The sequence below is a fragment of the Tyto alba genome, unplaced genomic scaffold (assembly GCF_018691265.1).
Source record: "Tyto alba isolate M040663 unplaced genomic scaffold, T.alba_DEE_v4.0 Super-Scaffold_23, whole genome shotgun sequence".
Lineage (NCBI taxonomy): Eukaryota > Metazoa > Chordata > Aves > Strigiformes > Tytonidae > Tyto > Tyto alba.
The window spans coordinates 20,569,584-20,595,750 of record NW_024881297.1 but is presented as its reverse complement, the minus strand read 5'-3'; the positions used below and the strand labels follow the sequence as shown (position 1 = coordinate 20,595,750).

At 38.2% G+C, this 26,167-nt stretch overlaps 1 protein-coding gene across 1 annotated transcript in view; it reads right to left on the bottom strand.

Moving 5' to 3' along the window:
* SEC24D (SEC24 homolog D, COPII coat complex component) overlaps positions 1-26,167 on the bottom strand; it is a 56,521-nt gene that overhangs the window by 6,918 nt on the left and 23,436 nt on the right. Inside the window, 9 exon segments of the mRNA XM_042796957.1 lie at positions 177-322; positions 961-1,057; positions 1,812-1,982; positions 2,444-2,560; positions 5,107-5,200; positions 5,844-6,035; positions 10,328-10,452; positions 12,987-13,102; positions 14,555-14,693. Of these exon segments, the coding sequence (XP_042652891.1) occupies positions 177-322; positions 961-1,057; positions 1,812-1,982; positions 2,444-2,560; positions 5,107-5,200; positions 5,844-6,035; positions 10,328-10,452; positions 12,987-13,102; positions 14,555-14,693 (1,197 nt within the window).

Below are 26,167 nucleotides of genomic sequence, written 5' to 3'. Positions count from 1 at the left end.
GATGCAACCTTTGGCTAGTTAATTAAAACCATTTTTAATTAGTGGTATCATGTCAGCAGAGTCTGTGCAAGCTGTGCCTTGCTTCCATCAATCCTACACCAAAACTTTTTTCTGTTACAGCTGCAGTTCTTGCTCACAATTTTATGGCATTGTTACATGTAATTAAGTTTTTGTACCTGAATTAAGGCTCCACTGTCTTCATTCAATTTGTCATCATGTTTGAACTCCACTGTCACTGCCTTGTCACAGTCAACTGCTGCCATCTCTACATCCGTGGTGTTGTTCATGTAAATAGCACCAAAGAAGTCCGTAGCCCTGAAGCCTACAGCCAGATTAAACAAAACAAACGTATCCTTTTATTTAAAAATTACAAAATTGACATTATTTTGTGACTTTCTTTTTATGGCCAGTCAATTTTGCTTACTGAAACAGGAATCATTTTCCCTCAGGGATCTGCAGCCTCACAGGGTCCCACCAACTGTCCCTGCTGGTGGCATTCTGTGACAGCGGGGTGAGCAGGACAAGCTGACGGGCCACAAAGCTGCGCTGGGACTGAGGCCACCCAGAACCTTCTGTGCTGTGGTCTTGGCCACTTTGCCTGTCTGCCTCTCAAATGCTTGCATCTGGGGCAAGACTGAATGCTTGAAAAGCAGACACAGTAATGCATTCTGAGTGCGAAAATGAAGGAACATGTAAGTGTCCATCAGCGACACCTTTTTATACAACTTCCCTGCAGTCCAAGATGCACGCACAATGATCAGAAGCCTTATTCGTAGTTGAAAATTGTTACAGGGGCGCATGCAGGAAGGGCATATTCATATGTTCCGTCAGTCCACATCCAATAACTTTTCAAGAGGTAATTAATGAAGTTAAAACACCCCGACCTTACATGTGATCTGTACAGCACTATATTATTTAAAATAATATACTGTCATATGCATTCATGTTTATTTTCATTACCTGTACTTGTCCGAACCCTCATTATTGCATCAAATCCATGGTTTTTTTCTATGTCCTTCCTGAGGTCACTTAAGAACCGTGGGCTGTCAGCATCGAGCTAGAAACGCAGAGCAAAACCAAAGCTGCAGTTCAGCACTGGGTGGCAGCATCACAGCAGAAACCCAGCTCTCCCCCTTCCTGTGACTCCCCTCCCCCGGCATCCAATCTGTTCTGTTCACAGTTTACATCTCTCCTTTCCTTTAAAGGGAGATAGACAATGTTGATTGTTGTTTTGTTAACAGAAACATACTTACGCATGTGTCTACCAATTCATCACTAGGCTCTGATATCCAGAATTTCTATTCAATCTGATTATCTCCAGTAATGTCTGTTCTTGCACTTAACCTTACTGCCCAGCTAGGATTTTATAGCACAGCCTTAAGAACTGGAGAGTAGTCTTGCTGACCTTGCAAAAAACGCTTTTGCAGGTCAGCTCCGGACACAGAAAGTCCCTGGCTCCTCAGATAGATTCTCATGACATTTTAAACAAGTGTTGTTATGGCTTTTTGTTTGGGTCTTTATTGTAACCATTTTGATCTGTATATACAGGGAGAAACTGACTTCCCTGCATATTTAAGTAAGTGGATTTAATTTTAAGATACCAACCAGCTTATTACCATTTCAAGATATATATTTGAGCCTGATCTGTCATTTCTAAGTTTGCATTTTATCCCCTGGAGTTTATATAAGTTAAGTTTTCCAGAGTCACTCTACTTTTATGTTAAATGTCAAAGCACATGCTGAAATGAAAAGAAAACCAACAAAACTGCCGGTAGTTACTATCTGAAAGGCAGGAAACCTGCATCACTTACCTGGAAATTATTGTACTTGTACAATGTTCCTCCAGTGTACATTGTGACAAGACCCATGGAGGCTATGTCCACATACTGATTCGGGAAGAGGAACAAATTCACACAGCAGCCATTAGCCACACAATCCCTGGCTAAGGCCTCGTAAGAATTCACCTGGGGCTGGAAAAGTATCTGCACAGGATTAAAAAATACAAGTGTCATGACATTAGATACTGTCAGTAGCCAACCACAATCCAAATGCCCACCTGAAATAAAAAAAATGAAGTGGAAATTTAAAGTGAGGTGTGGATTCAATTAAAAACATGTTGCCCCTGCCCATATATCTGCATGCAGGGAACCAACTTGGTACGTTCTGAGAGAACCCATCACTAGAGGTGGGCAGCAAAGGGGAATCTGGGGGGAATTACTTGCTGCTGGGAGGTTCCCTTTGCCGATGGGAATGGCCGTTTTGGTCAATGGCCAATTGCCTCTGGTGTTCCTGTGGGGCCGGTATCAATACACCTACGTAATCAGGGTACAGTGAGAATTAAACAACACATCTTTGTAAAAGAAAATAAACGGAAAAAGATCAAGGTTCTGTTAGAGAAATTCAGCATAATAGCAGTCCCTTGTTGACTTGGAGTAGAAAATACCTTTTCTTTATCTGTATTGAGTAGTTTTTTGTCATCTCTGTTTCTCAGCTTCCCTGGTGCTTCCGCAGTTGGCAACGAAGAATGGAAGATAAATAGTTTCCCAGCACATTCTGCAGCCTGTTTCAAAGACACCACATCGACATATTTATTACTGCTAAGACAAACAAGCCTAATATTCATACATTGTGGTATCTCAGAGAACACTGTAAACTTTCTGCAAGCTCCTCAGAGCTACATAATTCACTTAAGAGTGTCAAAACTTGATGGAAATAAGTCCCGAAACAAACTGGGAATTTGATGTCAGTAAATAACTTTGCATCAGCCAATATATCTGTGTGCTAGACTTTGTTCCAGTAATTTCTACATAGGAATCTAAAATCTTGATAAGCAAAACTAGGAGTACCTCTCTTAGAGACTTTACAGTTGGATACAAGCATTATACAACAAGCAACAAGTATCAAAAGTACAAATACTACATGGGATAAAATTAAAAGGACATGTAATTTAACAGAAAAATTACTTCCTTCAGATCAGGCACACTGGTGTTCACTACATTTTTATAGATGCGCAACGATTACATTCCTGTCCTGGATTCCACATTCTTATCTATACTAAAATCAAAACTTGTGATGAACATTTCCTCCTGTCACTAAGAAACGAAGTAACTGCCTGTTTTATTCAAGTTTTCTATTCTTATTTAGAACTCTAAGGAGAATATGATATTTACTGAGATGACAAACTACTGACAGAAAACCCTGAATTTCAAAGAGAGTAACAGTAGTAGCAGTACCACAGGCCTATCTTTCTACTGTTAACAAGTTTTTCCACCAAAATTTAGAAAATCCAGTTTATCTCTTACTCTTGAGACAGCGAATGGGAGCAAACGGAACAGGACAGACTTTCAGCTAGAAGGGATCTACTACGATCACCTAGTCCAGCTGCCTGACCACTTCAGGGCTGACCAAAAGTTGCAGCAAAGTAAAATGAAAACTGATTAAGAATTCCAAGGTCTTTAGGTATTGGGAAAGTTGGGTGAAGGTGAAGGGAAGGAGGGAGGAAAGAGGGATCTGTCCTCCTCCTGCTCCAGACTTCACCACACATCTGGTTTAAAAACAGAATACCCAAGACTACAGACAGAAATTGGCTTCCATACTCTTTTTCCTCCAGACCTTAAAGATATTCCATATTTCAAAATAAGCTACAGCATTCTTCTGGGAAAACTAGAAATCTATTTGCTATGGCAGAAATGCAACTGAAGACAGTATTTTACTTTTAACAGAGCTGAAATTTCACCCCTAATATTTCAAGCATAGTTATCTTTAATCACAAATGCCAATTTCTTCAATTCCTTCTAAGAAGCATTCTACTGAAGACTAAAAGACTTACCAAATATCTTTTTGTCATGATACACATCAGCAATTACTGACATTGCTTCTGATAAATTTTCTGAAATGTATGTATGTTGTTTCTAAAAGTGTATTAAAATTAATCTCAAATAGGAACACAATCCATTTTATTCTTTTTAGACAGGAATTGTTTTCTTGAGCACAGGTATATGCATATTAAAAATTCACACTGAAAATCCTTACAAATAACAACTTTAAAATACTGAGCTAAATAAAAAGCTTACTTAAGAGCTGTTTTCTTTTACAGCCAACGTCAAAGGGAATTTACAATTACGGCCCTCAAGTTTGTTTTGTACAATTCAAGTATCAGGGCGGAGCATTCTGACGGAAACAGGTAACCAAACTTATGTTTCACACACATACCTTCTGGCAGTGTGAATAAATAACATGAAAACAGGTACTAATAAGAAACAGATTTGAGAAATGTTGTGTATTTTCGGTTCAATAAATTTATCTACTCAAAGGTCATGCTTTACTTATACACAGCTCACAGAAAATCAACTGTTTTAAAACACCCCTGGCTGTTTTCTGTCCCTACAAATCTTGTGGTGAACTACGGTGGCATTCTTTTAATTGGCAGCGCTCCATGGAAATGTCAGCACTTCAGGGGATGTCCTGGACATACAGAAAACAACTGGGGGTGTGTCTTGACCCATGGATTCACTTTCAGCTGTATTCAAGCTGTGAGAACTTGTCAGTTAAGCGGAAAGCCTCCAACCCCCTACCCAATTCAGTCATAAAGAATGATAAATATCTCGTTTTGCACAAGAAGTCAGCAGAGGCAGAACAGGCGGGCAGTATCGTATCTTATGCTGACTCTTTTCCTGCCCTTCACACGTGCAAAGACTGGCTATCTGTGCAAACACCCAGAGTATCTATTAGTTCTGTTGCAGTAACTAAACTTTTTTTTTGTTTCTCTCAAGTGCTGAATGAGAAACTGACTCCTGCTCCTTGTCTTCTCCTAAACATCCATTCTATGTAGAACAGACTCTAGGGACTGATTTCCCTCAATAAGCAAAATCTGGAAACAGATGTTACGCTTGTCAGTGTTCTCATTTTGACTGAAACAGTTCAAACGTACTGTTAGAATAACGGAACATTAGCGCTGGAAACAATCAGCAACTTTTTTTTTCTAATTTCTCATTGTGATTTGTAGGAGGACTTTGGACTGGCTTTTAGCAAACGGAATTTCTGCAGCTTATCAAGTCTTACTCTCATTAAAGAGCTGCTTTTCATAACAGAGAAGAATGTTCTAACCTTTAGGGCCTCCATGCCAGCCTGGATAACAGGAGCGAAGATGGTCTCACTCTCATTAGTGTCTGCAAACATGTCTGGAATCTGGTCCAACAAGCTATGAAAGAGGAAAGGATCACTCTCTCAACTGGTTAGGGTATTTGGGATAATCCCCAAACATACCTTGTAACATACCAAGCCTTCACACAGGAAGATGTTTTCCATGCAAATTTATATTAAAAAAAAAAAAAATAGGAATTTTGATTTCTTAGGATTCCAGACAGAATAAAACAAAATATGAATTTTTAAATTCTATGACATGCATTATTTCAAAGCTGGTGACAAAAAAGAAACTTGCAATAAATAAGAAGTAGCAAAAATTAAGAAGTTCAAGTGTGCTGTAAAGGCTTCAGAGTCCTTAGATCATATCCAGGTGTGCATCATACACCTCGCAAGAGGAAAAACATGCAACATGGCACATAGTCACAACCCCCCCTCCCAGTTTTGAAGCAGCACATCTGAAGATGCATGGTTTACACCTGGCCTAAAGATGCTTTCCAATTCAGCACTGGGAGGGTTGTTGATACTGCTTTTTCTTTGCCTCAGAGGTGGAAATATATGACTTGAAGCATCTGCTGGCTTCTAAATTATTGCAATAAATGAACATAGCCCCCACACCCCAGTCACACAACTGACTAAAAGACACAATGCATATCATCAGCATTCAGACCTTATTCACATACGGAATAACTATACTTTACTTGAGAACAACAGATCGTGATTCCTGAAAGTTAACAAGGAAACCATCCAGCAAAGGAACAAAAACTTCCCCGACATCCGAGACCACCATCATCTGAGGCTGAGCTAAGCTGCTTTTTACATTGAAGAAGTGGAGGACCTTGTTGTAAGTGACAAAACCAACTCGAATTGCTGAGGATTCTTCTTGCTCTTCTCTGTAAGAAAAACAAAACCAACTGGTTATAATTCTGAAATTCTGACCTTGCAATAAAAGCATTCCTTTGAAATGCAAGGCTGCTTTCAGATCATTATCTGTACCGAGAGCAACAAAGCAAACAACCACCAAGCAGATGTGACGTCCTCAATCTTTGCCTTAGGTCAAATTAAAACACCCTGATAAAATGAACTGCTGTATTAGATACTTTTAAAAAACACATACTTATGTCAACCTTAGCAACTGTGCATCCCAGCCAAGCAGTCAAAAGTCCCCAAGATAAAGAATAAACCATGCTGTCCTCAAAACATGGAAAAGGGAGGACAGGACTGTTACAAGATACAGTCAGAAACTCAGTTTTATTTAGAACACACCGTATTTCAGGGACAGTAATGATTGATGCCTAGTAAGAACAGTAGCTAGGTGTGACTAATGTCTGGTGACTTTGGTGGGCCAATCTTCTGTTTCAGCAGGACTGCTTTTAAGCAGCAAAAGCTCTTAGATCCTCCATAGCTGCGTATCACACAGAAAACAGTGTAGAAATGAGTCATTATTGCTCGAACATTCCCAGGCCAACCACAGGCAGCAAAGTGCTGCCGTGAGCTGTGCCTGCAGGAACACTGCCGGCAGCAGGCCCAGCCTCTGCTTCTGTGGAGGTAACTCCTCTAAGCAGTAGCCCACTGCCGTTAGTAGCAGTGTTATTAATGGTACTAGTTAGACCCTTACCAGGTTTGCAGTCCTAAGTTTAGTGAGCCTTTCCCTAAAAGGCAATCCTACTAAAAAAATTGTCTTAATTACTGATAAAACAGCACCTCCTTGGAGCAGGGTGTTCCTCTTGTAAACAACAAACCAAGCCTTTAGCACGAAAAATGCCCGATAGGAAGCCTGTGGTACTTGCAATTCCTGCAGGCCAGCCCATACGTTCTGTACAGAAACACTAAACATTTCAGCAGCCTACTTCACTTCTGGTGAGATGTCACAAACACAGCAGATACCAAGTCTGCAGTCTAATGCTTCTGCATGTTTTGCATGTTTGAAAGTTTCATATTCAAAGTACTCAACCCTGGAAATCCTCATTCCATTCTCAGCTATGCCACTGATTTAATTTACAACCTGAGAGGAAACTATTTAATTTCTCTGTGCCTCAGTTTCCATTTGTAAAAGGGAAACAGCAAGAATTACTGTTTAATCTCACCAGAATGTAGAACTATGTACCACAAAGTTCCTTGAGACTGCAGCAATAGGGACCACAGAAATAGCCAAGACGATTTTATTTTCTTTAGTTTATAAAAAAAGACACTCCTGGAAGGTTATGATTGTAAAAAATTTAACACAAAGAACTATACTAATCGACAAACAGGATACATAGTGTACAAAGACTCATACAGATGTTACTATCACACCAAAATAATAACACAGCCCTAAGCCCTACCATAGTATTTCCAATGATTAGGCACTTCGGGCAAAAAATCTGTTTATCCTCCACTCCAGCCTCTGAAGAAACAAGGGAGTGTTAACCATCACCCTGAGCCTTCACCGCAGTAAAGCAGTCAGGGGCTGAAAATATTTATCCTCCTAAGGAGTGTAAAGCCTTGGCCCCACCAAAATCAATGGCAAGGCCTCCATCTCGTTCCACTGCAACCACTCGATTGTATTTCATGACTTCACAAATGCAGAATCAAAAGTCAAACTAAAGAGGATTAACAACACAAATACACTTTTGCTGCAATTCTTGCTTATTTTTTCTTGCAGCAAACAGAAAAAACTGCCAGCCTTCTTCCTGCCTATCAAATCTGTCTTCAGAGAAAAAAAAAAATTAAGTTATCATTGGCAGTTTCACAAGCTTCATCTAAAACCTTGAGCTTGGGAGAGAAATAATTTTTCTCATCTGTAATCTTTAATTCTCATGTCAGTCTAGAATGTTAATCTACCATTCATGTTTTATGGGAACACAGGTGCATGGCTACTTTGATCTAAAACAAATCAATAGTCTATATTGAACACACTCCATAAAGAAACATTTTAAATAATTCCTCCAAGATATACTGACTCAAACATGATTAACAGGGAGCATTCAGGAGCTTGATGAGGACAAGGTATTATTAACTTCCTGCACATACAGCACTTTCTTACTTCAGAGAAGTACTCACATCTTCCGAGTAGTCCCAGAGTTGTTACACAGCAGGTATTTGGGATAATTTTTTCAAAGACTGCTCTTACCTGCAGCAGTCTGTACTACCACACTTCATCCAATTTCTTCTACCATAGTTTTAAAGATTAGCTGTAAATGTAGCAGCCAATTGCCTTTGTTGCTCACACACTATTTAGTTCTTTTTAAAGTGTCAGAGTGAAATGTCTGGATCATATGCAGAGAAATGCATTCAAATGTATTTTTTTTAATTACGCACCTAAAAATCAGGTTTGCACAACTAGTTACTCTGATTTTCTGAGCTTACAAGCACAATTTCTATAAACACATTTCTCTGTATTTCTCTAAATACAGAGTCAGGAGCATCTGTTTTGGAACACAGAAGTTTGAAAACATCTGCTCTAAAATTTCAAGCAAGCAAATAATGTCTTTTCTGCTGTGCTGCAAATCTGGAAAAACACAAAGTTCTTAACACCAGGTCTTGAGCCACCCACCTTAACCCTTTGCCACCTCTAACTTCTCCCTTCGCAGCCACTTTCACAGGCTTACCTGGAAGAGGCCGTTACAGCAACGGCCTTGCTGTGACACAGATGGCTTTGCTACCCCAAGTCTTTCCTCTGAGAGATACGTGCTCAGGGTGAATTCCCAGCACGGGGCTTTCACCTCACGTGGTAACAGCAGGATATTTTTGCAGGTGTCTGTCCAGCAGCAGAAAACGCACACAAAGTGACCTTTGTGTCTCAGCACCAAAACAAAAGTTTCACCACAAATTTTGGTGGAATGCCTTACGTTTGTTTTTTTAATTCATATTGTTTAAAGACAACAAATGAGCCTGAAGAACCTACCCTTTCTTTATTTATTGCTTTTTCAGTGGACATGAAAACTTTCGCCCTGCAAACAAATTATTCAGCAGCAGATCTCTGCAGAGTGCTGGTGAGGAGAAGAATTGTGTCTTTTCTGTGATGTAGATACACTTGCTTTCATTTTTTCTCAACTTTCCCTATTCAAGCTTAGGTGTTTCTAAACTGACAACTGCTTTTTGTTACTACACTCATGCCTTTTGTTATCTTCAGAGTCATGACCAATCCCAACAGAAAGTTCTGAGATATGTTCAGGATAATATCAAACACTTGCATCTCCAGTGTAATCTTCAATGACAAAGGACTTGAGAGATGGCCTTACATGGGCATCTGACAAACTAACCCCCAACCCTGGACTGGAATTTCTTTCATGCACAGAGATCCCAGAAGGACATACAATAAAAGATTTTTAACATAACCCAGATTATCTCAAGGATCTCATCTCCCACCCTTCCTCACTTTGCTCTCTCCTTTTCTTAAGTCTGTTCTCCCTCTGCAAGTACTGTTACTTGGAATGTGTTTTCTTTCTGCATATTCTTCAATGCATTTATACACCTTCACTGAGAAATGTCTTGTCTACTTAAGTTTCTCAGTCTTTCACTGCTCTCATTTAACTACGTGTGTCTGCATTGTTCAAACTTTAATGAAAACTGTACTAATACAGTATACTAAAAACTATATTAAACTATACTAAAATAATATACTGTCACTAATATTGATCAGTATTAATAGCACTACAGTGTGCTTAATGCTCACAAATCTAATGTTCTATATTTCATAAAATGCCTGTTGCCTACCAGATTGTTCTCTCGGATACATACTGGGACAGAAAAGTCTCAAAGCACAGTACGAAGCTTTAAAAGTTTTGCTCATTAACAAGCAGATCTAAAGATACAAGCCACCAACACTACAGTTTTAGAGAGACTTGTCATTCTTGAATATTCTGGTTTTGATATTTCCCTATTTAATTTAATGAGAAAAGCAGCATCGCAGTAAACAGCAAGTAAACTACAAGCTGGGACTTAGCTGGTAATACCACTAGAGTTCACTACAAGAAAGGAGAAGAACACAAGCTACATGTGCAATTAGTATGACAGATTCTTTCCATTCATATAGCAAGCGCAGACATCAAAGTTTAAGAATTGCCAACAGTGTTAACATTTGGTCACTATCACCCCAAAAATGCCTGTACTCTCAATCTGGACATTTTCTGTAGCTTGCTTTTACTTTTCAACATGCAAAGCTGCATGAAAACTGCAGTGTAGTACACTTCTGTTTCTTTACCTTGGAAGTTTATCCAGCAGAGTCTTCAGTTCATCACATATGAGTTTCACTAGGCCACTGTTTATGTTTCTGTACGATACATCAATCATGAAGATATAAGCTGGTGGCTTTGGAGGCTTGTTGTTCTACAGAAAAAATGACCGTTCACATGGAGAATTAGACAGTGTCCTGTTATGTCAGAAAAATTTACAGGTGGTAGCATATGGCAATTGAAATACAGCATTCAGTTGTTTGAAGAGGCTATAGATCATAAATAGTAACTATTGCAGAAAGCTGCCATGTGTTGGGTAAAGTCCACCCCTGGAATAAAACATTATTGCTGGAAAATAGCATCCTAATGGAATAAAATATGTAAAGGGTAACATTTTATTAGACAAGATAAAACACAAACATTTTCTGCTGGAATTAAAATGTTTAAACAAATTTGCCTTTTGTCTGCATACACAGCAGTGACTTGGGCTGCTATGGATTCCTTTGGGAATTCCTCTTATTCATAATCTAAGTGACATGCAAATCGTGACATACACTACTGACACAAGTTTCTGTAAGTAAGAAAAAGTAAGCTGAAGGGGGGTTGTTTCCAAATAAAGCAATGTAATGCTTTATTTGATGTACACAGGAAGAAGATCATACAAAGTGAACATGGCAGCAGTAATCATCATACTCCCTACAGTCAGTTTCCCTAATTCCCATCAGGACGAGTAGTGGTTATTACTTGTGTCAAATGCAGGGCAGCTTTTCCGTTATATTGTTTCACTGCCTTTATATACAGTTCTGACCACTTACCCAAATCATACTTGTTAAATTAAAATTCAGAAAACTCCATTTAAGAAAAAAAATCATCTAACCCTTGAATTATGACTTATCATAGTCCCTGACAGACTTTAAACTAAACATTATACCCTTGATCTCACTTCATCTGACTCATGGAAATCAGGATTAATAGCTATGAACTAAAACCAGGCAGTATTTTTAAAATCTGTTCTGTTTATTGTACTTGGATTCTAGTTTCAAAAACTGTATCAAACACCACTACTAAACTCCTGTATCGCAGCACCAGTTATAAAGAATCCCTGCGTAATTTCTGACAAATACATGGTAGAAATAAGGACTTGTGCTCTTGCCACATCCACTTAGCAGGAGCGCAATCATGCAAACCAGCTGTTATTTGTTAACATTTTTTGTAGCTGTTCATCCTTGTCATTTGATAAGCACAGAAGGAAATGACTTCTCATCTCAGTTCTGGTCTTACACTGGATTTATAAAAGAATTAAACCTTTGCAACTTGGAGCAAAACAAAAAATTAATTATAAAATAATTTTAACTTCTGTAAAATTTGACAACTTAGCATTTCCAGCATGAATGTTAATTTCATTAGAGATTTCTTTTTTGTAACATCCTAGTAAGTCTACGGACAGATCTTTGCAACAAGATGACAGACCATACTGGATGGCTTCTCAAGGAAACTCTCTGATTTAAGCTCTCGGGCAAAAGCCACTGCACTGGAAGGTGCACTGTGAGGATGACTGCATCCACAGGGTTACATTCAAGTAGAGAAAAAGAACTGGGGGAATGGCACAGAGCCATTCAGTACACGTGAGTTTTCAAAAGTTCAGCTGCCAGAAATCAGCAAAGCTTAACTGAATCTGATGGAGCTACACTGGATGTACCCTGAGGATCCTGCACTGTAGTTCTGTAACACCATGCTCCAATTCTCTCCTGTTATGGGGTTTAACCCAGATTTCAATAAAATCTGTATAGGTCGTCTCAGGGATTTCACTGGATTTCGGAGCAGTACCCTAATAAGAAAGCAAAATTAAACCTGTTCATTTTCTTCATACCAGCAATAATCTGATGTTCTGAGGAAGTCAGTGGTATCTACTTCAAGACTTTGTAGGATCCAGTTGCCTCTCCTAACCTTATCATGACCTCAATTCCACTGACAGGAAGAAAATTCTGCCTGATTTCAGCAAGGACAGAAAAATATGTCCATACTGTGGACAGATGCAGTCACACTGCAGTTTTGTAAAATGAGCTAAGGTTTGATTAGTTTAAGTAATTTATGCTTTCAGAAGTATCAAATTCAGTTCTCTAATAAAATCAACTACAAATATTTACAGTGACTTGAGTAGGCTTTGGATTGAGCTCTTCTGTGAGTTAATATTAGGAGAGAGAACCCATTCCACTGTAGCTTACTCACTGGTTAGAATACTAAAACTACTCTTGCCAGGAAAAGGTTACAAAGACAAATTCCCTTGTTAAAGTTTTCAATGTTGGGGAGGCAATTTAGGCATGTGTCTGTCTTCAAAAATCAATAGAAGACGTGCAGCTAAAATGCAACACTGCATCAGAATTACTGTACACAGTGCAACATGCTAGCTAGGACCAAACAAACATCCCAGTTAAAGACTGATGATCCATGACTTTGCTCCATTATTTGTTATTCTTACTTGCTAGTCTTCCACTCTGCAGCACAAAATAACAAAACATAATGGTCTCTGCATAAATAAACACTCTCTGCATCTATCTACATTTTCTAAAATGTTTCTGGACTCTGATATTCAGCTTACAAGTGCATTTACTCTACTGTAGATATTTAAAGTATTTTGTTTGTTTTGACATAAAATTGCGAATTAGTTTGCATACTGGAAACACTCACTCGACAATAATCCAAAGTAGCAACATATTCATAAGATCCCAGAGATAGCTCAGGCCTTTCATAGTGGTCTACCCGTCGGCCAATGTGGTCCAGATGTTGAAAGAAGAATGGAGGGACTAAAAGCCAACACAAGAACAGGAAAAAAAAGTTTATATTTTGGGGAGGAGGGGAACAACCCAACAACTTATTTCAACAGAAACAATGCACTAATGTAGGCTCCTCTGTTATTGATCAAGGAAAGAGTTTAAACACCCAGGTTGCAATAGTTTTGTTTTCCCCACATTAGCTTAAAAAAACCCAACCAACCAAAAAAGCCAGCCACTTCACAGAACTAGCTCTGTAAGATTCACAACCCTGGCCTAGCGCACAGCAAAGTGCACTGGGTCCACTGTATTGGGAACCTTCTGCAGCTACAGATAAAAGGTGCAGAACTCCCAAAGCATTAAGAAATCAAGTGCATTTGCCACCAGCAGTTTATATACAGCTAGTCTAATGGTTAGAGTCACACCGGGGAAGAGTCATCTCTGGATTTCAGCTCTTTTTTCCTTAATCAATATAATATTTAGAATGCCTATTTTTCACATTTTTGCCTGTAAAAAGTATATGTTTGTTTGAATCGAGGGAATAACCACTTAGTTTCTTAGCCAATTTTAATCCTCGTTAAGGTTGGTTTTTTTTAAAGTGCTTCCTGACATGGATAAAAGACACTGTAGTAATACAAAACATGATTTAAAAAGACACTGCAACTTAAATGTATTTTTGAAAATGTTCACAATGCATTTAAATTTCACTTTATGAGAGTTTAAATTGCTAACAAACTATGAAATTTATCATCGGCTATGCTTGCACAAACATTTGAGCATCAGGCAGAAAAGAAGTTGGAATGAGTCTGTCAAGGCTCACATTTCTGAGTTGAAAAGATTACTGTATTAGGGAAAGCACTACACCGCTGTGATCCAGCTGAGGAAATCCAACTCGATACAAATGTCTAGAAAGGCTAGTTCTGGCAAAGATTTGGGATTTAGCCAAGAGCACAGGAACAGTTATGAGTCACATGCAGCACACTTGAACAAATATGGCATGGTATCTTCTGTGAAAACCAACACTTGTCACAGTAAGATTAATAGGTTATTTAACCATTGCATCCACAGTCATGGGCAGGAGTAGGCTAACGTGGTTCTAAATATTTGGTTCTTGTTGGACATTTAGATTTCTTAAAGAAATCCACTTTTTCCACACAAAAGTTGCTTTCAGTTAGCAATACAAGCAGCTTTGTATTCTACGTTGGCATAATGTTTTTAAATAAAGTTTTGATCATATTGGACTGGACTTCATGAGTCAGCATTATTTTTCATAAATTTATTTTTTTAAATTGTACTGAACAAATGTTTCTACATATTTTTATTGGGTAGTTTTTTTTTTTCATTTCTGAAATAGGCGCAGTGACTGCATCTCATTAAATTATTTTCTCATCATGTCAGCAAGTCAATAAAATCATTTTAGGGATATAGTTACTTTCTAGCTTTATGGAATTTGTATGACTCACAGATCAGGGAAACTTCACTTACCATCATTTATACAATTGCAAAATCCACACTGGTATCTTCTTCCACCTTCAATAAACTGCATGAAGGGACACATATAAGCTTTGCACCGGTTGCAGCGGATTGGTCCAGTCTCGCCGTGGTTTACAACGTAAAGAGGTGTCTAGATGAAGAGGTACATGAAGTTATAAAAGCAATGCAAACCTGAAACCAAATGAAGTGAGCTAGAAAGCTACCGCTCAGACTTAACTCTTGTCAGAGGCCACCTGATCAAGAGATCATTCACTGTTCAGCCTTCACCCAAAATCTGCAGCACGGTTGGCTCAACCCCACAGATCACCCCCTGAGGAGGTAAATTTACAACTTCACAGGCCCTATTCTGACATAGGTCAGAAAGAGAGTGAGGATTCACACCAAAAGCCTACAGATGTTTGAAAGCATTGGAAGTTCAGGGCTCCAGGCTGATTTTTCCAGCAAAGGGTTTTTACAGCTCACCAAGAGAAATCTGTTGGAGTTGGGTATTTTGCCTTCTGTGTGAAGTTTGAGCTTTTCCTGAAGAAGTCTATTGCTGCTCATCTGTTGGAAATGGTCTCTCAAACAGGCATTTGCTAAGAAAGCTTCTAATATTTTGTCCTAAATGCTGTGCCCCCCATTCTGCCATGTTACATGGTATACTAATGTTTAAATGTCGTCGGGGTCACCAGCTAGAGTAGGAGATTTAGAAAAAGTACTAGTATTTATTGAAGGAAGGTACACACAGCAAACAAATACAGTATCTCAAGCACTTGTCAGTTTAATTACACTGACCATGCTTGCTTATAGCCCCTGCCAAAACCCACTGCTAATGGAAGACATTTTCCAGATGCCTCTTTCAGTAATAACTGTGCAGCAATTGAAAGATTCCTGTGATTATACTTAATGTTAGAAAAGTCATACTTGAAACCACTACAAAAATGGAAGCTTGCTCAATTATTTGTGAATTTTTTATTTTTTTTTTTACTTCTGTCAATCCTGACTAAAAATCTCTGCCTGTAAGATTAAGAAAAGAAGTCCAGAGTTTGCACACATAGATCTCTACAAGAGGAAAAATGCTGACAGCCTTTAAATGCTAAAACATTACCCCTAGAATACTCAGTTTTTATTATTTTTGTCTCTTCTTACAGAATGGACATATTTCATCCATTACACACTTCGTCTTTCCTGGGAGCACAGGAGTCTCTGAATACCTAGAAAATCATTCATGTCCATCTAGCATTCACTGCTTACATAAATTTCATTGTTTGCTTATATTTCATAGAAACTATTTTACTCATTTATTTCTCCAAAGGGTTTAATGCTTTTTTGCCATGGATTTTACACACATAAGTAGGTTTTTACTACATGGGTTTTAAGTGCTCCCTCCTGCTCCACTGAGGTATTATTTTACTTTGTGTTCTTTCTTCTAGAAAAATTGAGTTTAACACAAATTAACCAATAATGTCAGCTGGCAATGTATCAGGGTCATTTTTCAGACATGAAAACCTTGGCTATAAAACTTGCTCATCAGCCACAATCACTTACTAAGTTTTAAAACTTCTGGGTTTTGTTCATTACTTGGCAATTTTCTGATTATCATACTGTTGTATTAGTTTAATGAGGCCTGGATCTGGTTTGCAGTTAATATTATTATCGTATCTGACCTGGCAGGGGAAAAAACAAGACTAAAATAACTCCGTATGCATTTATACATGCTGATTTAGTAATTTTAAACCTCCTTTGATACATTTAATGTTATCCAAGAGCAAAGAAAAATTACCCCTAAATGATCATATTTTGAAATACCAAAATTAAGACCTTTACATAGAAAGCAAGAACAAGAACAATCAAAAAATAAATGCCATGAAATTCAGACTCTAGGTGTCTACATTCTTTCACCTACTTACTATACTACCTTCTTTAAGAAAGACAAAATAAAAATAATGGGTTTTTTCCTTGTATTTTCATATTTTGAGTGGAAATTTTACTTTTCCCCTCCCTTTAAGTTTCTTTTAAAAAAATTACTTATTACAAAGTCGTTTTCAAAATGTGGGGTTAGAGCCTCAGTAGCCTAAGGGCTACATTTGCAAAGATTTACATGTACATTTGCCTTTATGCATTAAATGGTTTTCTTGAAGTTACTGAGACTATGTGCGGTGCATGAGGTTAAAACACATGCTCAAGCCTTAAGAAAATAGTATCCACAGGCAACATTCTGTAAACATACACTAGGCTGGATTCTGGTTTGTCTTGCCCAGAGCAATAAAGGATGAAACGCCAATAAAATCATAATGCAGAAGCTAGATATTTTTTCTTCCTAATAAGCTTACAGAAACTTAAAAAAATATATATTATTAAGGGGCAAAAATAAATCAATGAAGCAAAACCAAACAAAAATGCATGCAACAGAAGTAAGGATTTTTCCTAACAAAGAAAAATCCTGCAAAAAAGCCCTGTGTACCTTTGACTTACTCATTTGGAATTTTTTGAAATGAAATGGAATTTACATTCTATTATTTTATTTAAATAATTTAGAACATTACATCAATAATGAGAACATCTAATAATAAAGATATCTGTATGATAATTTCAGAATAAGCACAGATAGAAAGCATCAAAAACCCACTTCCTGATGTGAATACCCCACCAAGAAGTGAAAGAAACATCACCTCAGAAAAGCTGGAATCTTCCAGGGCATTACACCGTAAGACTAGACATTCTACCCATCAAGAGAAAGTAATTTTTGTTTGGGTGTGTAAACTGCTATTGCACTTCCAACTCTCAAAATAATTTCTGTCAGGGAGAAGTAACTTTTTTTTAAAAAAATAGGTAGATCTCCATGGGAATGTACAAAGATATATAATACTGCATATGCATTAAAAAGCTGAAAATAAAGTAGTAAGTTTAAACTACTGCATACATTAAAAAAAAAAAAAAAGGTCATAAAAGAGACAGGGTACTAAATGGGGAAGTCTTGCTGGTGTGCTCCACTCTCTGTAGATGTCACTGTATACCAGAAGATACCAGAAGCAGAGCTCTGTTTATGGTCTTACGAAGTCAGTGCCAAACTGTCATAGAAGCACAAGAATAAGATACAATTTTCAAAAATATATCTTTTTTCATTTTTGTTTGATTTTTAAACAAATGCAATACTCCTTTTTCTTTTGCCTTTCCACCTATAAGGATCAGCATTTTCTTTCTCTCTTAAGTCTCTACTCAAAATAGGTGAATCAAGTTAGGTATCTACCACAACTATTAGGACATAAGGACACTTAGGAACATTTAAACATAAGAAACACTTAGACATTGATTGCTGGTGTTCCAGCACTATCAAAATATAAATAATTCTCAGAAGCAATGACTAAACTAATACTTGGCAGCCTAAATCTGAATGGGACACATACAAGGGATTCCTTTTCTGTAAACCAAAAGAGTAGGGAGGCAGAAAGAATCAGTAGTGCTGGGAGGCAGAACTTTATAGTTTTAGGTTAAAGAAAAAGAGGAATGGGCAGAAGAGATGGGAAATGCTGTAAGAGACCTGCATAAACTTCCCTCCTCTGGAACCTCAGGGCCCCACTGGAGTGCAAGTCCTGAAAGCCGATCTGATAAACCATTACTTATCCCATTTTTAGTCCAACTATAGCTGTGATAGCAAGAGTTTTACTTTGGAAATATTTCAGGAAGAACATCTCTCAGGAGTCAGAACAATATCAGAAAGAAATAGATAGACATTGGTGGCACAGATCCAAGATGAAATATATCCATAAAAATTTCCAAAGGGACTGTAACCTGTGCTTTAAAGTCTGAGAAAGCTGGATTAGTATTGCTTCCTATAAAAATGAAGTCCTGACACACTCCTGAGGGTTCCTTGTGATGTCTGCAAAGTATCACCATTCATATTGCAGGATCAGGGCCACAGCTGGAAATTATAAGTGTAGGAGTAAGGACTGTGACGAAGCTCAAGATCATCATGGCACATGTCTGGAAAGGCGTTCAAAAGAGAAAAATCACATGAGAGACAGAGTCCCTGGAGAACAAGAGAGGCATATGCAAACACTGAAGAAAACTAGCCATTTATCACACAACAAAATAAAATATGTACAGCATCTGTTTTCACTGCTAGACTGGCATACAGACCAGGCTGCAAGAAAACATTCTGTAGCTGCGCTGCAAGACACATCTCCATGTGTGATGGAAACTGCACCTTGTCTTTGCCTCTTCCTATCTACCACAGCCAAGGCGGATTCCTATCCACTCCTTAACATCGACCCTATCAGTACAGTGGCAAGTTTACACCAGGAGCTGTGCTTCTGCCCTTAGGCCGACTCCCCCACTGTATAGGTGTATTTAACACCCCAGCACTGAAACAACAGGAATACTTGAAACAAGGCTCATGCAGCTTGCAAAGTCTGGCTACACCCAAGAGAAACAAAAAACCTCTTTCCAGGAGAGTCATTTTCAGTTAGATCAGTGTCTCTATCACACCCTTATTCACCCTAACAGAAAGAGGAACTTGCTGTCAGTTCTTCTATAGGCTTTTGAAGAACATTACCTGGAAGACATGGCGGGTTGCTCTACACAATGTAACACTGTACTATAGGTGACAAGTTGCCGTTTCAACTGCAAATTATATCAGGCATGAACGATTCTGAAAGCAAGCCCAGAAAAACCCCAGATTTAGGGGATTTAAGATTTCAGGACATGTTTAGATGAAGGCTATTTGTTTCAAAAGGAAGAGTATCTCAGAGCTGTGGAGAACTGTGCAGATATGTAACTCCTGATGACTTACAACATGACAGTTCCTTAAAATTATACTCCATGATCAGCAGTACTACATCAGATAAAATATTTTATACTTCTGATGTACAGTGAACACTAAACACTGTATTTGCATGAGTGATTAACAGGAAAAAAGACAGAAAACTGACAATCATTCAATCCAGACAGTTCATTAAACAGACAAGCAGGCAACATATTCATAAAGGCAGCATTTCTAGAGTTATTATTTACACTTACATTGATGCAAGTCTAATTATTAAAATATTCATATGAAAATTGTAGGATGTGCCATACAATATAACTTTTTAATGAACAGAGAAGGCTGTTGGCCAACTGTGGTACCACTCCATCAAGTAAACCTTGTGTTTAATTAGTAAAGAGATGAAGAAAAACTCCTCTGGATAATCAAAGAGAATTTAAGTGTAGCACTAATGTTTTTGGGAATAAAAACAAAACAAAACAACAAACAAAAACTAGGTCATAGACCAAACTGTCTGTTTCCTAGGTCTGTTGAAGAAGTTTGTTTTCTTTTATCATCACAGATTGCTTTTGAGAAAGATTAACCAGTCTACAAATAATCCCTTGGTTTTGAATTGCTTTACTGATTCACATTAAAATGTCAAGAAAGCATTTCCCTTTGTGGTGTTCTTACTGTCTTTTATCAGAAGCCATTCTCTCTGAAGAAAGAAATTATTTTGCTTATTCTTGATTTTTTAGATGTGGAACATTATCAGCCTCCTCAGCTGATAAACCAATCTGGACGATCCTTCTCTGCAGGGTTCACAGCAGGTTCAAGTATTTTCCGTAACACAGTCTTTTTCCATCTATTTCCTTGTTTGTTTGCATAATTACAGCATGGCTAAAGCATCAATCACGTGATACAGTATCTCTTGGCTTTATCCTCATTTTTACAGACCACATAAAAATGCAAGAAGCTTGTTCAAACCTTTTTGCTCAGAAAGCCTCCAGACCCAGGCTGAATATTCACCTGCATACACAGCAGTGCAAAAAATACTATGGCAAGGTAGCTGAATTTCAAGCTGACATTGCACATGGGATATGATCCCGTGTGTACTAAAATAAACAGAAAATTAGTTACTGATTTCAGTCAATTATACCTCAGACTATCCTTGAAATCCTTCCTCAGCATTCTCTTTTTAAGGGGAGTATTGCAGTTAACCACAGTTGGCTACTCTATTCAACATGAGAAGAAGGATTTAAAAATTTTGGTGATGGGGGGAAAATACATGTAATAGAGATAAAATTTTGATGTAAGGAAGCATCAAAATTAGTTAGCTTACTGCTTTAGAACTTCTGTATCATACAGGTGACAGAAGGGATGGCAGGGAGACCAAAAAAAAAAGGAAAAAAGTTTACTATCCATGCTTAAGAGAGGCACCAGAAGTTCTCCTGGTCGTGATCCCAGACCAGGAACACCAAGCGTTAACAAGTCAGCGCTCTCCCGCACTTCTCAGCTTTGACGTGCTGACTGTTATTTGGATGTACGGACATGTTGTATCTCAAGTGAAGGTCAGCAGCCAGGATTAACTGATGATATAAGCAGGAGCGTGAAACTGGATAATCAAAAAACTGTGCTGAACAGCAGCACTTTAAAACAATCAGATCTCAAGCAAGACCTGCCTCAGTCCAGTCTATACTGATCCCAGCAAGAGTGGGAGCTGGCACAGAGGCACGTACACAAGAAGAGAACAAGGGAAGGTGTAAGAGGCAGACAAAACTACCCTAGGACAGTGTTGTCTTCCTCATGTCGCTCCCCTCCCCGCTTCCTGTTAGCACCCCTGAAGGCGATATGCACACATTAAATCACAGGAGAGGACTTGGGTTCATGCCTGCACTAATCCACAGCTCCACTTCCCACATAGCACTATGACAGATGGACCAGCACAGCAGTCCTTGTCTGAGATTTTTAGGCATGACTGTCAGGCAGATTTTAGGAAGTCTCTCTACAGAAATGGTAAGTAATAATTACAGGGGAGGTAGTCTAGCTTTACTGATCACAGAAGTTTCACAATAAAATCAGAAATTTGATTTTCAGTGATTTGTTCTCTGTCTGGCTTGAAAATCATTCAGCACAGAACAAATAAAAGATATTTAGCGATATGTTTTACAGAAATAAATAGAACTCAAAGACACCTCATTCACGCATAATTTTTTTTTTTTTTTTTTTTTTGCAGATCACTGCAGGAGAGCTCTAAAGGATCTTCAAAAAGGCAGACAGAATTTAGGCTCCAAATACTATTACTACTGACTGCTTCTTGACAGGTCTAGTTTCCTACGTGTAGTGTATGGTCACACCAATATTAGCATACCCTTCACATAAATTTTTTCAAGATTGCTAAATAAATTATAAATCTAACACCACAAGTTAAAAATACAGGCACAGACTGTAACATACAAAGATAATGGGTAAATTGGCATAGCAATTCTGGTTTAGAAGGTCAAAGTCCATGTAATGCAAACACAGCTGCAACTATTTCTAACACATTCTAGAATATCCTTAGGATAATTCATCAAGCAACACTCCAAATAGTTCTTGTGGAACATGCAGCTCTAGGTTTAGGGAACAAATATTTAAGTTTGTAAATAAATCTTAATGTAGCGCAGTGATCTCTGAAGCAACATTTCTCTTAGATGAAATTCTGCATCAGAAGAACATTACGAATGTTATTCATGTTATTGTAGCAAGAAAAAAAAAAAACACCTAACTTTGGATTTCAGGACCATTTTAGTCTGCTGGGCTATTGTCAACATTAGATAGCAAATATGTAGGGGTTTTTGTTTTTATACATACACACATATAGGTGGATAGACAGATGTGTGTGCACGTGTGCATACATATATGTAAAATATTTTTCAGCATTTGAGAGAAAAGCAATTATTGACTTAAGATCATGCATGAAAATCTCATGGAGAGCTGTTTTCCCTCTTGAAAACCTGGAGTTTTTTCTGTTTTGTTAGAAGGCATTACTGCGACTTTATAAACTGACTACTTATGTTTTCATTCCTGAGAACTTTCTACAGTAGGAACTCTCTTGCTCCTATTTTTGTGCAGTCAAACATATTATTAAAGAAAGAAACTTTAATTAGGAAAAAAGCAAAGACAAGTTTAAGAGTGTTTTAACTGGAGATGGCCAAAATAGTTCTGCTTATCTGCAGGCCTTCTTGAACAATGCTCATTAGTAAACATGTCTCCAAGGCTAATTAAACTATTTCTATTGAAGCGAGAAAGAACTGGGCATACTTAAAGTGTCATGCTGCATTCACAAGCCAACTATAGCTAGCCAATTGCCACAGGAGTACTTGGAAAGTATAAGGAGAATTTTTGTTCTGTGAACAAAAAGCAGCATTGAATATCTTCACTTCTGAAGCAAGGATATTTGGGATGAGTTTAATACCCTTTTTAAAAGTCAAGTCCTTTCTACGATGTTAGTTTTGAAGGTCAATAGCAAAACTAGCTGCTACCTTAAAAATACCACATCAGGTAGGAATGTTCATACTCTGAGTCTTTCTTCCATGAATACTTTTGCTACTAAGATAGCTGGGATGCTTCGAGCAGACTCCAGAACCTCTAAATATTAATAATGTTTGATGCAACTACTTTCCTCTCTCTTGTTAACACTGAGCTATAGATGAATGTCACAAGTAAGGGGCTGTGCGGAACCGAGCTATTAGCTAAGCAATCTTGCAAAGGGCACAAACCTTTCTATTGCTTCTTTACTCTAGGGTTGAGGAGGTAATCTGTGCCTCTGTTTAGCAAGCACAGCTTACCTAATTCTGTTAAACACCACATGAAAAAGCAGCCCCCTCCACCTATTTCCTATCCTACAGGAAGAGGAGCTTCACTTCCCACAGAACCACTGAAGGGGCATTCTGTAAAAAAGAAGGCTTAGTCTCCCCTATTTTTCTACAGGGCAGCATTAGAGCCTGCTACTATTAGTCCACAGATGTAACCTGGTGCAGGTTTGTTTTATACAAAAAAAAAAAAAGAACAAACCACCAACCACAACCCATCCCCCCAACATCAGCTTCCTATTCAACTTCAAATAACCATTTTTTTTCTATGTAATTACACACTTTATATGCCTGCATCCAAAATACAATACTGCACTAATATGCACAGATAAGTAAAATACGTATAAACTGAAAATGCAACAAAAACTTCAGTTTAAAAAGCAAAACACAAACTTTTCCTCCTGAACTTACCAAATACAAGCATGTCCTGACTGTAAAGTTTCCAAGGTAACTGTGTAACATCTCTGACAGCTTAAGGTTAGAGCTTGCAGTGTCTTAAAATATTTAATTTACTGTGGTTGCTACGATCAACTTTGGCCAGTGCGTAAGGAGACAAACACCATTTCAGGAGATCAACAGGCAGTGTGCAGAGGAAAGTGCACATGCAGAATGGCAGATGCCATTCAAGCAGCTATTCTGAGTTACAGAGGTATCTAGTGATAGCCAAAATAACGTTTTACTTAAGTGTCATTTCTGTGGGCAAAACAAATTATCAATATTGTCAGCCAGCTAGTTAAGTGGATGTGAATGTTACTTTTTATTTCCCTTCTATATGTACTGCAGCTTAGTCAGGTTTTTCTTCTGCTATTACCATTCTGAAGAACAGAGTCTCCAATTTACCAGAAACTAATTACAACATCTTTATAAGGCATTTTCCCAGTCTGAATTTCAAATTTGTAAAAAATTAATCAGGAACTCTGGTTACAATATGAATAAGGTTTATATAAACGTCAAATTTTCAAGTCACTGTCCCCATCTCTTTCAGAATTACCTCCTTACCATAACAGCAATGGTGCATGGAATAACATAACTAGAGAAGTATTTTAAAGAGTACACTTGAAGAGTATTTTAAAACATAAACTAAAACCAAAAAGGCAGAAAAAAATAAATCAGGAAATTTACTTGAATTAGGAAAAGCTCTGCTGCCAAAACCTTTGCTAAATTTGGCTCTGAAAGTCCATTCTAGTTAGAGTGCAGTTACAGCCCAATAGGCTAACAAAAAACTTTCTCCCAGATGATGAAGTCTTGGGAAGCAATCCAATTCCGAATGCTTTACTACCCAATGCAGACTAGCACAGGGCATACTCCATAAAGAAAGCCTCATCTAATACAAGGTTTATGCACCTCTAAATTATGCATTGTGAAACCTAGTTTATAGGCACTGGCCTCCAGAGTGATATAAAGCTTTCTGGGCGAGACACCTGGAGATGCTTGAGAATTCTGGGCTTTCAAGACTATGCATGGGCGAGTCAGGCACCCCAGAGGAGCTATGTGAAAACCCCAGACATTAACCTGGCACTGGCTAATTGAAAAAATTAAAATAGCATTGGCAGAGCAACAAACACTGCCAAATACCCATCCTGCTCCATAGTTCAGGCAGACTCAGAATTGCGAGAAACGAGTCTCATAGTTCTCTCCCATAAGAAGGCATCAACAAGGATGCCTTGGAACTGGTTTTAATATCAGGAAAATGGAAGAACTAGTAGTACTTAGGCTCACACTTACCAGCACAATATACAGCAATGAGTTCAGGATATAAGTTTATGGTACCTGGACAGTCTCTACATGGATTCATTGTTCCTAATAGCTCAACACTGGATTGGTTGTAAAAATACCATGGCAGTCCTAAGAACAATGAGGAATGTCTGGTAGCATGGTCCTACCCCAAAACTAACTGGCCTTGTCATCTACAGTGTGGTATTGGTGCACATGCTCTCTTTCTGGCATTGACTTCCATCTGTGGAAGTTTAAACAGAGGCAACAAACTCTTGTACAAACCAGCACATAGCTTGGTGGTCAGCCCCCCTTACCTGAAGGGTGAAAAAGCATTTCAACATTGTCAGACTAAGCGTCCAAACTATTAAGCCTACACAAAGGAAAAAGGTAGATGAACATTCAATAAACTCTGACATTTTGGTTCTAGTAGTTGTGAATATGAAGAGGAATCTCACCTCAAGTCCCAGGTAGGTATGGGGATTAAAAAGTTATAAGCCAACACTGAGAAGGGCGATACATTTCAAAACAGACAGCAGGGCAAAACTGCCACCAATCTCTCAGAACCTTTTCTTCAGAAAGTTTTAAAACTATCACATTTTGATAGTTTAAAAAAAAATCTTACTAGTAGTATGGACAAGTCTACTGTCTAACCATGCAATTCCTGCCTTTTTAGACAGGACTCACAGTGTGAAATTACTGAATTGTACATAAACCAAATTGCTTACATAAGCTTCAGCACTCAAAAGACTGCAACACAAAAAAAGAAACTTTACAAAGAACTTCTGGGTGATCTCAGAGCTACAGACCAGCAAGTCCTACTTCCACAGAAAGCAAATTGGTAGATGCTACAATGGAGGAGAACATAAAAAGACATACGGATAAAGAGGATATAGAGGAAGAGGTGATGTGGCTCCTGCGGAGGGATGTCATAACATACAGATCTATTGAGTTCTGTTAAGACCCAGCCACCATGCAGATAAGCATGACCTAGTTGATATAATGTACTCCCTTTGAAAAAAGTCTTTTGTTAGAATCCCTCATCTGAAGTTCTCAAATTAGCTAAACTCTCATGCACTATGGGTGAAGGCCCTCCTGCAAATAACTAAGATAGAAACCAACGGGTGAAATAAAAATGATGGTTTTTCACAGTGAGTAGATGTTATCAGCAAGCACCTCAAGGATCTGTTCTGCAGTATGTGCTTTAGAACACATCCCTAATGGAAAGGAGCAGTCAGCAAGATGTTTAGTTGAAATTGTTGCATACTGCCTGCAAATTAAGCATTCCTCACTCTCCTCAAACCAAAGTTCTGCACG